Source organism: Schistocerca cancellata, chromosome 10 (genome assembly GCF_023864275.1).
Source record: "Schistocerca cancellata isolate TAMUIC-IGC-003103 chromosome 10, iqSchCanc2.1, whole genome shotgun sequence".
In the NCBI taxonomy this organism is placed as follows: domain Eukaryota; kingdom Metazoa; phylum Arthropoda; class Insecta; order Orthoptera; family Acrididae; genus Schistocerca; species Schistocerca cancellata.
Window position 1 is genome coordinate 188,622,645 of NC_064635.1, and position 14,971 is coordinate 188,637,615.

The following is a 14,971-nucleotide window of genomic DNA, read 5'->3' on the forward strand; positions in this document are numbered from 1 at the left end:
CCAATCGGATGCTGCTTCACCCATTCATGCATCCCAAATCTGCCCCAGTCAGTCAAATGAGGAAAGGAGACCTAAAGTTTAATGTGAAATCCAAACCACATGTTGTTCCTAGCTATTCCTCACACAGTCGAGAGGTGTAGACTACATTAAAGGCAGACTGAAAATTGCCATAGTTGAGCTACATTTGAACTGTTGTTTTCTAGGCATGCACTTCACCACTAGACCATCTAGTTGAACATAGAAACAGATAACAGCAAAGATATTGCGGACTGCAACTGAGAAGGATAGTGGAGACCAGTACAGGGACAGAAAAAGGCATGAAAATATGGAAGAAAAGAAAAAGAGGGAGTGAAGAATAGAGAGACAGAGAGAGAGAGAGAGAGAGAGAGAGAGAGAGAAGTGTGGAGAGTTGGGTAGTAAATTGTTGGAGAAAGAGAGGAAAGAAAGTTACAAAAGAAAAAGAGAATGGTAGGGAGAGATGGAAAGAAGCAGAGAAGGAGGAAGGGATAAATGCAAAGTGTGGTGTTACCGCCAGACACCATACTTGCTAGGTGGTAGCCTTTAAATCGGCCGCGGTGGTTAGTATACGTCGGACCCCCGTGTCGCCACTATCAGTGATTGCAGACCGAGCGCCGCCACACGGCAGGTCTAGTCTAGAGAGACTCCCTAGCACTCGCCCCAGTTGTACAGCCGACTATGCTAGCGATGGTTCACTGTCTACATACGCTCTCATTTGCAGAGACGACAGTTTAGCATAGCCTTCAGCTACGTCATTTGCTACGACCTAGCAAGGCGCCATATTCAGTTACTACGAATGTATTCTGAACAGATAATATTGTGAATCATGTACCGCCAAGAGCGACGTTCATCATTAATAAATTACAGTTAAGTATCAAACTAATTACGTCCGCCTTCTGAATTCTAATTCCTTGTCATGTTCCAGACCTCACGTCAGTATAGTTCTTCCCTCCACACGCGAGCCTGCGTGAGCTAAAATGCGTGCATTTCGGCCTCCACTAGTAACACGGTGTTGGCTCTTCTGCCAACAAAACATAAAGAATGAATGGAAATAGATAATTGCGAATTAGAGGTAGAAGCAGGAGGGTGGACGTGAGAAGTAATGAGGAACAGAGATAAAAGGGTAGTGGGAGAAGAAAATAGCAGACAGGTAGGGGAATGGAAGAAAAGAGGATAGGAGGGAACAGTCGAAGTGAAAGTAGAGGTGGTAGGGAGGAGAGGGACAGGGAGGGATCAATGTTGAGAATAACAGAGACTGGAAAGAGATAACAGTAAAGGAACTGGAGACTTAAAGAGGAGGGAGGAAGAAACAGGAAATGAGACATAAAGAAACAGTGAAAAGAACTCAGAGGGAGAAAGTAGAGAGTGGGTAATGACGAAAGTGTGGATAATAGATGGAAGTAATTGAGAAGGCTGGAGAGGAATGATAGACAGTTTATGGTTAAATGCACCATTTGAGAACAAGCCTTACTAGCTGAGGGCAAGATTGGATGATGAAGGAAACGTTAAGTACTAAATGGTTTTGAGAGAAATTACATCCAATTTCATGTTAGTGATTTAATGATACTAGAGTCATCAGTAATCAGGATGGATAGTTATTTGAAACCCACTCCTTCTGAGAACGGTCGAATGGACTATCCACTGTGTGACTTTGTTATCTGAAATCTCACTTGGGGAGTGGAGGGTAACTATCAATTTTGAAGATGACAGGGAAGGAATAAATAAAGATTGAGAGGATGATGTGAGACTTGAAGGAAGTGGGCGTGACACAGAGAAGACTAGATGAAGGATTGGGGTTAGAAGGATAATGGGACGAAGGATACAGGGAAAAAGTTAGTGAGAAGTAGGATGGTCAGAACAAGGCTGGTGGTAAAAAGACAGACAGTGGAGGAAGACGAATTGTGTGTGGAAGAATTATGGGAAGAAGGATGTTTGGAAGAGGAGTGTTGGGAGAAGGATGATGGGGAAAACGATACTAGGTGAAAAATGTAGGAGCGGTAGAAAGTATTGTGGGAGGAGAAAAGGATTGTAAGGTGAGGAAACGAATGTGGGGAGGGGGTGAAGGAAAGGAGTGTGGGGGAAGTAAGGATTGGTGGAAGCCGTAAAGAATAACAGAAGGAGGGAAAGTACACTGGTAGCAAGGAATGAAGATTTAGAGGGAAATGAGAGTGTTAGAGAGAGAAAGAGAGATCATGGGAGCGAAAGAGACATGGGGCAAACGATGATGGCAATGAGAAATACAGAGATGGAGAGATGGAGACGAGATGGGGGGGGGGGGGGAGGGGGGGCGAGCAGCAGAACAAGTACTTAGTATACCCGAAGTTTAGTAGTTTCAGAATTATGTTCAGACGCCAAGCGAATGTCATAATGAAATGTATCACAGATGACATGGACAGACAGCACTGAGTCAGGATCATGTGTCCTGCAGAATACTGATGCACTGAAATGATTCTGAATATAAACTGATGTGGTCAGATCGAGGAATGTACGACCTTTCCTACACCGAACGAACGTGTCTATAACGCTTCTTCTGGAAAGGTATTATTTTAAATGCAGAAACACCACTATCTTCACAGAAAGGCTGTCCTTAGGAGAAGGGTGACAGGGACAATGGAGTGTGCCCTGACTGCATTTTTCAGTATTATATGCGCTGTTCGCGTAGCTGAGAGTGAGGACATGGGGTTCAGATAGAACAGGACATAAGCGGGACGCTATCGAGAGACACGTACCTTAGCATGTTCCACGTAAGCAATTGTTCCCGGCCGCATAGGATAGCACAGGAAAAAGTGGTTGTGGCTGCATAGTAATCTCGCCTGCTACTCTCGTGTGTGTTACAATAGAGAATGAGTATCCGAGAGCTGGCATTCAAATCGATACTTTCTAGTAACAAATATGAAACCGCCTTTATTCCACAAATTGCGAATAATATACGATACTATATTCCATGCTACCGTAAGACACTAAGAAAAGATGCAAAAAGAATAGAATTATTAATGTTGGAATCTTATAGCTCCTGTGGTTGTAGATGGTGGAGATTCAAAGTTTTTATTCGCTTCTTTTCTCGTTTACGTTTGCACGCAAGCTGTTTTACTTTTTTTCCAATTTACGTGCAATCAAATGGCCCTATCTTCAGGCACAAAGATGCAGGAATCGATATACGTATCCAGCGTATGCCATCGGACAGAGAGAATGATGAAAATATTCTGAGATTACTACTTAATGATTCTCAATTAAGCCATTAGGGAACCTCCGAAGCAGCTGAATCAAGGAATGTATTTGACCTTGCTGTCTGATGGATAGTTCATGTAAGATGCGTGTTCATCCTGAAATTCCTTAACGTTCTAGTTTCAAAGCAATTTTCTCCTGCTCTCTGTCACATGATATATATTGTGTACGTACAGTGATTCCCTAGTCCATGTATATTAAAGGTTCATTCTTATCAGTCTGCCTATAAAATAAGCGGCTTTTACGACATTTATGAAAAACCTATCGAGGCAGTCAACGTACAACTTATTGCCGATTAGAGGAGTTAAAATTGCTCTGTCCAAAATGAGGTGCGTCCATGAAGAAAGTCCTGCGGTCTACAAAATTTTTACTGAAATAAAAAAAAAACAATTTTTTCCACTTATGGGATACTGTGCACCGAGTACTGGCACAGAATAGAAAAAAATGATAAAACGTGGACTTTTGAAACGAAGACGTAGTTGTTTCGTATGTCTTTGGCTATATTTTTTACAGTAACGAAGCAAATTAAAATAAAATAAGTCTCTTAATCATTACGGACATACCCGAGGAGTAATTCAGACAAATGAAATTCACTGTATCTCAAGTTGAAGTAATTGCGGGCACACTGATAAAGATGTTTCCGAAACTTGGTTGAATAGCCCTCGAATATGTCAAGAAACGTGACCAAAAACACACGCCACAACTACATCTTTGTTTCAAAAGTCAACAATTTTATTATTTTTTTCAATTTTCAACAAACTGTGCTTTTACTCCGTGTGCAGTATACTACACATTAATAAAATATTTTTTTTTTTTTTTTGCCAGGTAAGTTTTGCAGACTGCAGGACTTCCGTTATGGACACACCTCATTCTGAACAGAGCAAGCTTAACTCCTTAGATGTGAATGAATATTGACGTTGATTGCTTCGTTAGTTTTTCCAAAAAATTGTAAAAATTGCTTATTTTACAGACTGACTGAGGAGAATGGTTCCTTAAGAAGCAGGCATTTGACTCGATATCGTGTAAATAGTACTGAGTGCATTAAAAATAAATGGAAGTTCTTTATGATCGACTTTATCAAACTATTGGCAGCGTATACGATTGTTTTTAATCGTCAGGATTTTGTTAGGGAATTTTGAAAGACCTGAGTTCACCTGATACGCAAATCGAAGATACCACAGCGTGTCAGTGCAATAAAATGTTCTCGGGTTTCCCGCCGCGTCAGTCCGCTGTGCTTGCAGATACACAGTGGATCGAGTTACCAGTTCCCATACTGCGATATGGATTCGTCGCTGAGAGGAACGCTGGAGGATTTTATTGCACCGAGTCCACACGCCAGATACCCGTCCCCTACCAGAGGAGGCAGCAGGTCTCAGCACAGCACTTGCTCAACGTGAGAAAGACGTGTTACCTTTGTGCAAGAGTACAGAGAGGTGTGGTGAAGCTACCAGAGGAACAGATTACTGGAGTGACGTCAGGTTGGGCGGGGTACTCACTGTTCTTCTTGTAGAGCAGGATCTCGAACTGGTCGTGGATCTGGTTCTCGAGGCACTCGTCGATCCGCGCGATCGTCTCCTTGTCGGTCAGCTCGCCGTACATGAAGGTGCACCGGCACGACTTCTGCATCACCTGCGGGCAAGAGAGAGAGAGCTACTCTGACACCACCGTATCTGTGCTATCGCTGACAGTGTTATAAACAGCTGCGGCACCAGTAGACATCAAAATCAGCACCACTAGTAGTTGGGCAATAAGCGTACCAGCCCACTCACTGGGATATCCATCATGAGCACCTCTGCTCTCACATGTACTGTTACTGCCATGAGCACGACAATGATGATTGTTACCACAGCTGCCATGACAAGCTGCAGGAGAGCTCTGCCACTGCTTTAGCCAAGGTCATCACTTTAGATATCACTGTGCTTTGTTGAAAGAAATCAGCAACTGATTAGCACAAAAGAAATTTTATTTCTTGACCAGTTTCAGGCACCTAGTGTCGTGCATCAGTAGATTAACAACTACACTCCTGGAAATTGAAATAAGAACACCGTGAATTCATTGTCCCAGGAAGGGGAAACTTTATTGACACATTCCTGGGGTCAGATACATCACATGATCACACTGACAGAACCACAGGCACATAGACACAGGCAACAGAGCATGCACAATGTCGGCACTAGTACAGTGTATATCCACCTTTCGCAGCAATGCAGGCTGCTATTCTCCCATGGAGACGATCGTAGAGATGCTGGATGTAGTCCTGTGGAACGGCTTGCCATGCCATTTCCACCTGGCGCCTCAGTTGGACCAGCGTTCGTGCTGGACGTGCAGACCGCGTGAGACGACGCTTCATCCAGTCCCAAACATGCTCAATGGGGGACAGATCCGGAGATCTTGCTGGCCAGGGTAGTTGACTTACACCTTCTAGAGCACGTTGGGTGGCACGGGATACATGCGGACGTGCATTGTCCTGTTGGAACAGCAAGTTCCCTTGCCGGTCTAGGAATGGTAGAACGATGGGTTCGATGACGGTTTGGATGTACCGTGCACTATTCAGTGTCCCCTCGACGATCACCAGTGGTGTACGGCCAGTGTAGGATATCGCTCCCCACACCATGATGCCGGGTGTTGGCCCTGTGTGCCTCGGTCGTATGCAGTCCTGATTGTGGCGCTCACCTGCACGGCGCCAAACACGCATACGACCATCATTGGCACCAAGGCAGAAGCGACTCTCATCGCTGAAGACGACACGTCTCCATTCGTCCCTCCATTCACGCCTGTCGCGACACCACTGGAGGCGGGCTGCACGATGTTGGGGCGTGAGCGGAAGACGGCGTAACGGTGTGCGGGACCGTAGCCCAGCTTCATGGAGACGGTTGCGAATGGTCCTCGCCGATACCCCAGGAGCAACAGTGTCCCTAATTTGCTGGGAAGTGGCGGTGCGGTCCCCTACGGCACTGCGTAGGATCCTACGGTCTTGGCGTGCATCCGTGCGTCGCTGCGGTCCGGTCCCAGGTCGACGGGCACGTGCACCTTCCGCCGACCACTGGCGACAACATCGATGTACTGTGGAGACCTCACGCCCCACGTGTTGAGCAATTCGGCGGTACGTCCACCCGGCCTCCCGCATGCCCACTATACGCCCTCGCTCAAAGTCCCTCAACTGCACATACGGTTCACGTCCACGCTGTCGCGGCATGCTACCAGTGTTAAAGACTGCGATGGAGCTCCGTATGCCACGGCAAACTGGCTGACACTGGCGGCGGCGGTGCACAAATGCTGCGCAGCTAGCGCCATTCGACGGCCAACACCGCGGTTCCTGGTGTGTCCGCTGTGCCGTGCGTGTGATCATTGCTTGTACAGCCCTCTCGCAGTGTCCGGAGCAAGTATGGTGGGTCTGACACACCGGTGTCAATGTGTTCTTTTTCCCATTTCCAGGAGTGTAGTTGCTGAATTTTTTTCTACAAATACTCTTACAGGTGCTGACGGTGGACAAATAACCAAACCACTGGCATATTGTATCATCATAATCACTTACAAATACCACGATGTCCACCTTACATCTGACAGTAACCATCTACATCAGTATTATCAGCCGCGTGGAGTGGCCGCGTGGATTGAGACGCCGTGATACAGATTGCGCGGCCCCTCCCGCCGGAGATTCGAGTCCTTCCTCAGCCTTGGATGTGTCTGTTGCTCTTAGCATAAGTTAGTTTAAGTAGTGTGTAAGTGTAGGGACCGAGGGACCGATAATGTCAGCAGTTTGGTCCCTTTGGAATTCACACACACTCTCTGTATTATCAGCAAGACTGACAATGTTATCACCACCATCATCACCATGACTACCACCACTATCATTGTCATTGTCATCATCCTCATCTATGTCATCAACATCACTATTACTATAGCCATTACATTGCTTACGACACTGTCATAACAACAGTGTCACCGCTCTTGTCACTAATGCCACAATAACCTAAACCATTGCCATCACTGACATTGTAATTGCCGCCTTCATCATCTTCATCCCTTCTGGACCCCATCACTGCCATCAACTTCATCTGCATCCACCAACACCACCACCACCACCACCACCACCACCACCACCACCGCCACCATCACCAGTTCCACCATTAACAACAACAATAACAACAACAGCATTATCCCTCTGACTTGCCTACAGGACTACTGGAAAAACATTGAACTGTTCTACAAATCAACAAATACACAAGTGACAAATTGCACCTGTGGAATAATGAAGATCAATTAATGGATTCAACCTATCAGATATAGACTTCAAAACTATCTCGACACCACTCTCTCTACATCAATCACAATCATCACTCATAGTGACTGCAGTCTCTGCTTACAAATCGAAGCGAAGTAGATCACCTGTATCTTATACAAGGTTACCATAATTACTAAATGTGATGCTTTTGTAGGGACAAGCAGGCAGAAAACTCGTGCCACATTAAAACTATATCCTAGGCCAGCAGTTCAGACCGGAACAGTGTGTCGAAGTTGATACTCGACTTTCCAGAAACACAATTTTTTTCAGAGCTGTTGATCAATATGCTATAGTTGTAGAGTTATCTGTACAAAATCTGAATATTTCTGCGTAAGTTCGCACAGAAAACAATAGCAGCTGGGAAGATTTTAATCTTGGAAAGATTGAAACTTCTTGATAGATTAAAACTGTGTGCGGGACCGAGACTCGAACTCGGGACCTTTGCCTTCGCGCGAAAGTGCTCTACCAATTGACCTGCCCAAGGACGATTCACGACCCGTCCTCACAGCTTTACCTCCGCCAGTACCTCGTCTCCCACCTTCCAAACTTCTCAGAAGCTCTCTTGCAAACCAAGCAGAACTAGCACTCCTGGAAGAAAGGATAATGCGGAGATATGGCTTAGGTAAAGCCTTTGGGGATGTTTCCCGAATGAAATTTGCACCCTGGAGTTGAGTGTGCGCTCTACAGTCTGGAACCGCGCGACCGCTGCGGTCGCAGGTTCGAATTCTGCCTCGGGAATGGATGTGTGTGATGTCCTTAGGTTAGTTAGGTTTAGTAGTTCTAAGTTCTAGGGGACTTATGACCTCAGCAGATAAGTCCCATAGTGCTCAGAGCCATTTGAACCATTTTTTGACAAAAAGGAAGCAAAGGAACAAAACTTACATTTTCACGTCAACACGTAACGACACACACCAACGATATTACTGACGCTGCCTGCGATAAACGAAACAGTGGAATGTTAGGAGAGTCCACTTGAAGGGAAGTAACCCAGGCAGGCGAACAATCATACGGCACGCGCGGCTAACAATCATATGGCACTGTGTACAGACTATTTGAACATCCCGTACTTCCAGAGAGGCGTTGTGTATCGCATAGAGGTTTACTACTGAAATTTCGAGAGATCACTTTCCGAGAAGACTCTGACAACATGTAACTTCCTCCCACATACATATCACGATACGATCACTACGAGAAAATTCGATACAGTAGATTTAATACAAAGGCTTACCATCTATTATTCTTCCCACTGGCCATTCGCGAATGGAACATGGAATGGGGGAGGGGGGCAATTGGTGGTATCAGAAGTACCTCTGCCACACATTGTTAGGTACCTCGCGGAATATGAGGTACAGCACAGTTCTGGATGGCATCCCAGGAGTCAGCTTAAGAGCCCAATTTACGTCATTTGTAGGAAGTTTTAATTTTCTGCTTTAGAATGAAGAAATCTGCGGGTCAGGCTCATGAAATGCTAGGTAAGACGTATGATGAGGCACCTACTAGTGCAATAACGTGCAGAGAATGACTTCAGTGCTTCAAGAATGGTGAATTTTGACGTCGAAGACAGGCATGACGGTGCAAATGAGAAGATCTCGAAGCTACTGAAGCCGACGGAAACAATCACAGGAGATCGCTATCGAAACCAGTTCATGGGTTTGAGCTGAGTACAGTGACAGACTTGAAAAAGTGATATTGCAGCGTGACAATGTTTGACACCATGTCGCAAATCCCGTCAAAACAAACGTGGAAACATCGAAATGGGATGTCCTACATCATCCGCGTATTCTCCAGGCATTATTGCTCCCTCTGACCGCCACCTTTTCCGATAAATGGCACTCGGACTGGTTATCCAGCACTTCATTTCATGTGAACAAGTGAAAAATTGGATCGATTCGTGGATCTCCTCAAAAGACACCCAGTTCTTCCGTTGCGGCATTCGTACGCTGTCCGAAACATGAGCGAAAGTCGTAGCTAGCGATGACCAATATTTTGAATCGCAATTTTTTTTTGTAAGTTCTCCACAGTAAAACCTCGAACTTCAACCAAGACCCGCAACAGTAAAGTTTTAGGCGTAATAAGCTTGTTTGAACAGTATGGGTATCATCTTTCAGTCGGTTTTCTGGTGCAGTTGTCGCTCTACTGCAAGTGAAAATGCGTTCTACATTATTTCAAATATCTCACAAATTATTGTGCACTCAAAAATGCCACTAGGACTTTATGTAGAACACTTAAGGACCTAGTCATAATTGTAATCATACTTTTAATTCACAAATTGGCAAATACACTACTGGCCATTAAAGTTTGCTACACCACGAAGATGACGAGCTACAGACGCGAAATCTAACTGACAGGAAGAAGATGCTGTGATATGCAAATGATTAGCTCTTCAGAGCATTCACACAACGTCGGCGCCGGTGGCGACACCTACAACGTGCTGACATGAGGAAAGTTTCCAACCGATTTCTCAGACACAAACAGCAGATGACCGCCGTTGCCTGGTGAAACGTTGTTGTGATGGCTCCTGTAAGGAGGAGAAATGCGTACCATCACGTTTCCGACTTTGATAAAGGCCGGATTGTAGCCAATCGCGATTGCGGTTTATCCTGTCGCGACATTGCTGCTCGCGTTGGTCGAGATCCAATGACTGTTAGCAGCATCCCCATCGGTGGGTTCAGGAGGGTAATACGAAACGCCGTGCTGGAACCCAACGGCCTAGTATCACTAGCGCTCGAGATGACAGGCATCTTATAGTGGGTCGGTGAGATGGTGCATTGTAATCCGTAAAGATTCCATGGTTGTTTAGGAACATTAAGACTCTGAATGGCTGCAAATGGTCTCCAGGTAGAGGAACATAACCATCACTAGCCGATGTAAATACAGCCCACACCACCACGGAGTCACCACCAGCTTGCACAATGCCTTGTTGTCAACTTGGGTCGATGGGTCTGAAGACATGATGTTTGGTTTGTGGGGCACTCAACTGCGTGGTTATCAGCGCCCGTACAATCTCCCAACCTTTGCTCAGTCCAATTTCGCCACTTTCCTGGATGATGATGGAATGATGAGGACAACACAAACACCCAGTCATCTCGAGGCAGGTGAAAATCCCTGACCCCGCCGGGAATCGAATTCGGGACCCCGTGCTCGGGAAGCGAGAACGCTACCGCGAGACCACGAGCGGCGGACGGGTCGATGGGTCTGTGGGATATGCGCCACTCTCCAACCCTACCATCCGCTCTTATCAACTAAAATCTGAACTCATCTGTCCAAGTCACAGTTTTACAGTCATATACACTCCTGGAAATTGAAATAAGAACACCGTGAATTCATTGTCCCAGGAAGGGGAAACTTTATTGACACATTCCTGGGGTCAGATACATCACATGATCACACTGACAGAACCACAGGCACATAGACACAGGCAACAGAGCATGCACAATGTCGGCACTAGTACAGTGTATATCCACCTTTCGCAGCAATGCAGGCTGCTATTCTCCCATGGAGACGATCGTAGAGATGCTGGATGTAGTCCTGTGGAACGGCTTGCCATGCCATTTCCACCTGGCGCCTCAGTTGGACCAGCGTTCGTGCTGGACGTGCAGACCGCGTGAGACGACGCTTCATCCAGTCCCAAACATGCTCAATGGGGGACAGATCCGGAGATCTTGCTGGCCAGGGTAGTTGACTTACACCTTCTAGAGCACGTTGGGTGGCACGGGATACATGCGGACGTGCATTGTCCTGTTGGAACAGCAAGTTTCCTTGCCGGTCTAGGAATGGTAGAACGATGGGTTCGATGACGGTTTGGATGTACCGTGCACTATTCAGTGTCCCCTCGACGATCACCAGTGGTGTACGGCCAGTGTAGGAGATCGCTCCCCACACCATGATGCCGGGTGTTGGCCCTGTGTGCCTCGGTCGTATGCAGTCCTGATTGTGGCGCTCACCTGCACGGCGCCAAACACGCATACGACGATCATTGGCACCAAGGCAGAAGCGACTCTCTTCGCTGAAGACGACACGTCTCCATTCGTCCCTCCATTCACGCCTGTCGCGACACCACTGGAGGCGGGCTGCACGATGCTGGGGCGTGAGCGGAAGACGGCGTAACGGTGTGCGGGACCGTAGCCCAGCTTCATGGAGACGGTTGCGAATGGTCCTCGCCGATACCCCAGGAGCAACAGTGTCCCTAATTTGCTGGGAAGTGGCGGTGCGGTCCCCTACAGCACTGCGTAGGATCCTACGGTCTTGGCGTGCATCCGTGCGTCGCTGCGGTCCGGTCCCAGGTCGACGGGCACGTGCACCTTCCGCCGACCACTGGCGACAACATCGATGTACTGTGGAGACCTCACGCCCGACGTGTTGATCAATTCGGCGGTACGTCCACCCGGCCTCCCGCATGCCCACTATACGCCCTCGCTCAAAGTCCGTCAACTGCACATACGGTTCACGTCCACGCTGTCGCGGCATGCTACCAGTGTTGAAGACTGCGATGGAGCTCCGTATGCCACGGCAAACTGGCTGACACCGACGGCGGCGGTGCACAAATGCTGCGCAGCTAGCGCCATTCGACGGCCAACACCGCGGTTCCTGGTGTGTCCGCTGTGCCGTGCGTGTGATCATTGCTTGTACAGCCCTCTCGCAGTTTCCGGAGCAAGTATGGTGGGTCTGACACACCGGTGTCAATGTGTTCTTTTTTCCATTTCCAGGAGTGTAGGTTCCAACCGATATGGTCGGAACCAAAGAGAGGCGTTGCAGGTGATGTCGTGCTGTCAGCAAAGGCACTTGATTCGGCGGTCGTCTGCTGTCATAGCCCATTAAAGCCACATGTGGCCTCACCGTCCCTACGGATACGTTCGTCGTACGTCCCACAATGATTTCTGCAGTCATTTCATGCAATGTACGCAGTGTTGCTTCTTGTTAACACTGACAGCTCTACGGAAACGGCGCTGTTTTCTGTCCTTGAGTGAAGACCCCCTGTCACTGCGCTCTCCTAGGCGAGAGGTAATGCCTGAAATGTGGTATCCACGCCACACTCTTGACATTATGGATCTAGGAATACTGAGTTCAATAACGATTTTGAAATTGAGTGCCCCATGCGTCCACCTCTAACTACCATTCCGCGCTCAAAGTCGTGTCGTGTGGCCATAATCATGTCGGAAACCTTTCCACATGAATCACCTGAGTACAAATGGAAGCTCCGCCAATGCACTGCGCTCTTATACCTTATGAATGCGGTACTACCACCATGTGTTAAAAATGGCTGTGTATCGTCTACCACCATCTGTATACACTACTGGCCATTAAAATTGCTACACCAAGAAGAAATACAGATGATAAACGGGTATTCATTGGACAAATATATTGTACTGGAACTGACATGTGATTACATTTTCACGCAATTTGGGTGCTTAGATCCTGAGAAATCAGTACCCAGAACAACCACCTCTGGCCGTAATAACGGTCTCGATACGCCTGAATATTCAGTGAAACAGAGCTTGGATGGCGTGTACAGGTACAGCTGCCCATGCAGCGTTAACACGATACCACAATTCATCAAGAGTAGTGACTGGCGTATTGTGACGAGCCAGTTGCTCGGCCACCATTGACCAGACGTTTTCAATTTCTGAGAGATCTGGAGAATGTGCTGGCCAGGGCAGCAGTCGAACATTTTCTGTATTCAGATAGGCCAGTACAGGACCTGCAGCATGCGGTCGTGCATTATCTTGCTGAAATGCAGGGTTTCGCAGTGATCGAATGAAGAGTAGAGCCACGGGTCGTAACACAAATGTAACGTCCACTGTTCAAAGTGCCGTCAATGCGAACACGAGGTGACCGAGACGTGTAACCAATGCCAGCCCATACCATCACGCCGGATGATACGCCAGTATGGCGATGACGAATACACGCTTCCAATGTGCGTTCACCGCGATGTCGCCAAACACGGATGTGACCATCACGATGCTCTAAACCGAACCAGGATTCATACAAAAAAATGACGTTTTCCCATTCGTGCACCCAGGTTCGTCGTTGAGTAAACGATCACAGGTGCTCCTGTCTCTGATGCAGCGTCAAGAGTAACCGCAGCCATAGTCTCCGATCTGATAGTCCATGCTGCTGCAAACGTCGTCGAACTGTTTGTGCAGCTGGTTGTTGTCATGTAAAAGTCCCCATCTGTTAAATCAGGGATCGAGACGAGGCTGTACGATCCGTTACAGCCATGCGGATAAGATGCCTGTCATCTCGACTGCTAGTGATACGAGGCCGTTGGGATCCAGCACGGCGTTCCGTATTACCCTCCTGAACCCACCGATTCCATATTCTGCTAACAGTCATGGGATCTCGACCAAGGCGAGCGGCAATGTCACGGTAGGATGAACCGCAATCACAATAGGCTAGAATCCGACCTTTATCAAAGTCGGAAACGTGAACGTACGCATTTCTTCTCCTTGCACGAGGCATCACAACAACGTTTCACCAGGCAACGCCGGTCAACTGCTTTTTGTGTATGACAAGTCGGTTGGAAACTTTCCTCATATCAGCACGTTGTAGGTGTCGCCACCAGCGCCCACCTTGTGTGAATGCTCTGAAAAGCTAATCACTTGCATATCACACCATCTTCTTCCTGCCCGTTAAATTTCGCATCTGTTGCACGTCGTCTTCGTGGTGTAGCAATTTTTTATGGCCAGTAGTGTATGTGCATATCTCTGCCCCATGAATTTGGTCGCCTCAGCGTTTAATATTAATGAGCAGATGGAACAAAGTAAATCATTATGGAAAATCACTTTCAAAGAAGTAGCATGCAGAGAATCTCATGGCAGGCCAGAAGGAATAGGCACGAAAAGTAAAGATGAAACAGGCACATGTGTGTAAACCTTCAGGAGCAGAAGAAGAACAAGGGGTATACTGTACAAGGCTTGTCCTTAATGTAAGATCCGATCGCTCGCGAAATGGAAACTACAGTAATAACCTGAAACGTTTTATTTGCAACAGTTAGGTGCACCTTCCACCACTTCTCTACATAGTCGCCACACCAACTTCGAGTTTCGTCGTAGTGATGTATCAACTTTCCGCCGGCCGTTGTGGCTGAGCGTTTCTAGGCGCTTCAGTCCGGAACCGCGTTCGAATACTGCCTCGGGTATGGATGTGTGCAATGTCCTTAGATTAGTTAGGTGTAAGTAGTTCTAAGTGTAGGGGACTGTTGACCTCCGATGTTAAGTACCATAGTGCTCAGAGCCATTCGAACCATTTGAATCAACTTTACAATATCCTCGTCATGAAAAAGCAGCCGCCAGTGCTTTCTGCCAGTTATCAGCACTGGTCTGCAGCTCTTTGTCTGGTTCTCCACCAAAGAGCACTGATAGGCCATGCAGAACGACTTGAGCACCTACGTAGTTAGAGGTATTAAAAGCAATATTATCCATTGCTTTATACACGCATTCTTCT

The 14,971-nt window shown here is 47.2% G+C and overlaps 1 protein-coding gene across 1 annotated transcript in view; it reads right to left on the reverse strand.

Annotated features, from left to right (window-relative positions):
* Positions 1–4,650: 4,650 nt before the first annotated feature.
* Positions 4,651–14,971, reverse strand: part of LOC126106236 (potassium voltage-gated channel protein eag-like) — a 442,532-nt gene continuing 432,211 nt past the window's right edge. Inside the window, exon 3 of the mRNA XM_049912464.1 lies at positions 4,651–4,872. Within this exon, the coding sequence (XP_049768421.1) occupies positions 4,651–4,872 (222 nt within the window). The remainder of the gene's footprint in view (positions 4,873–14,971) is intronic.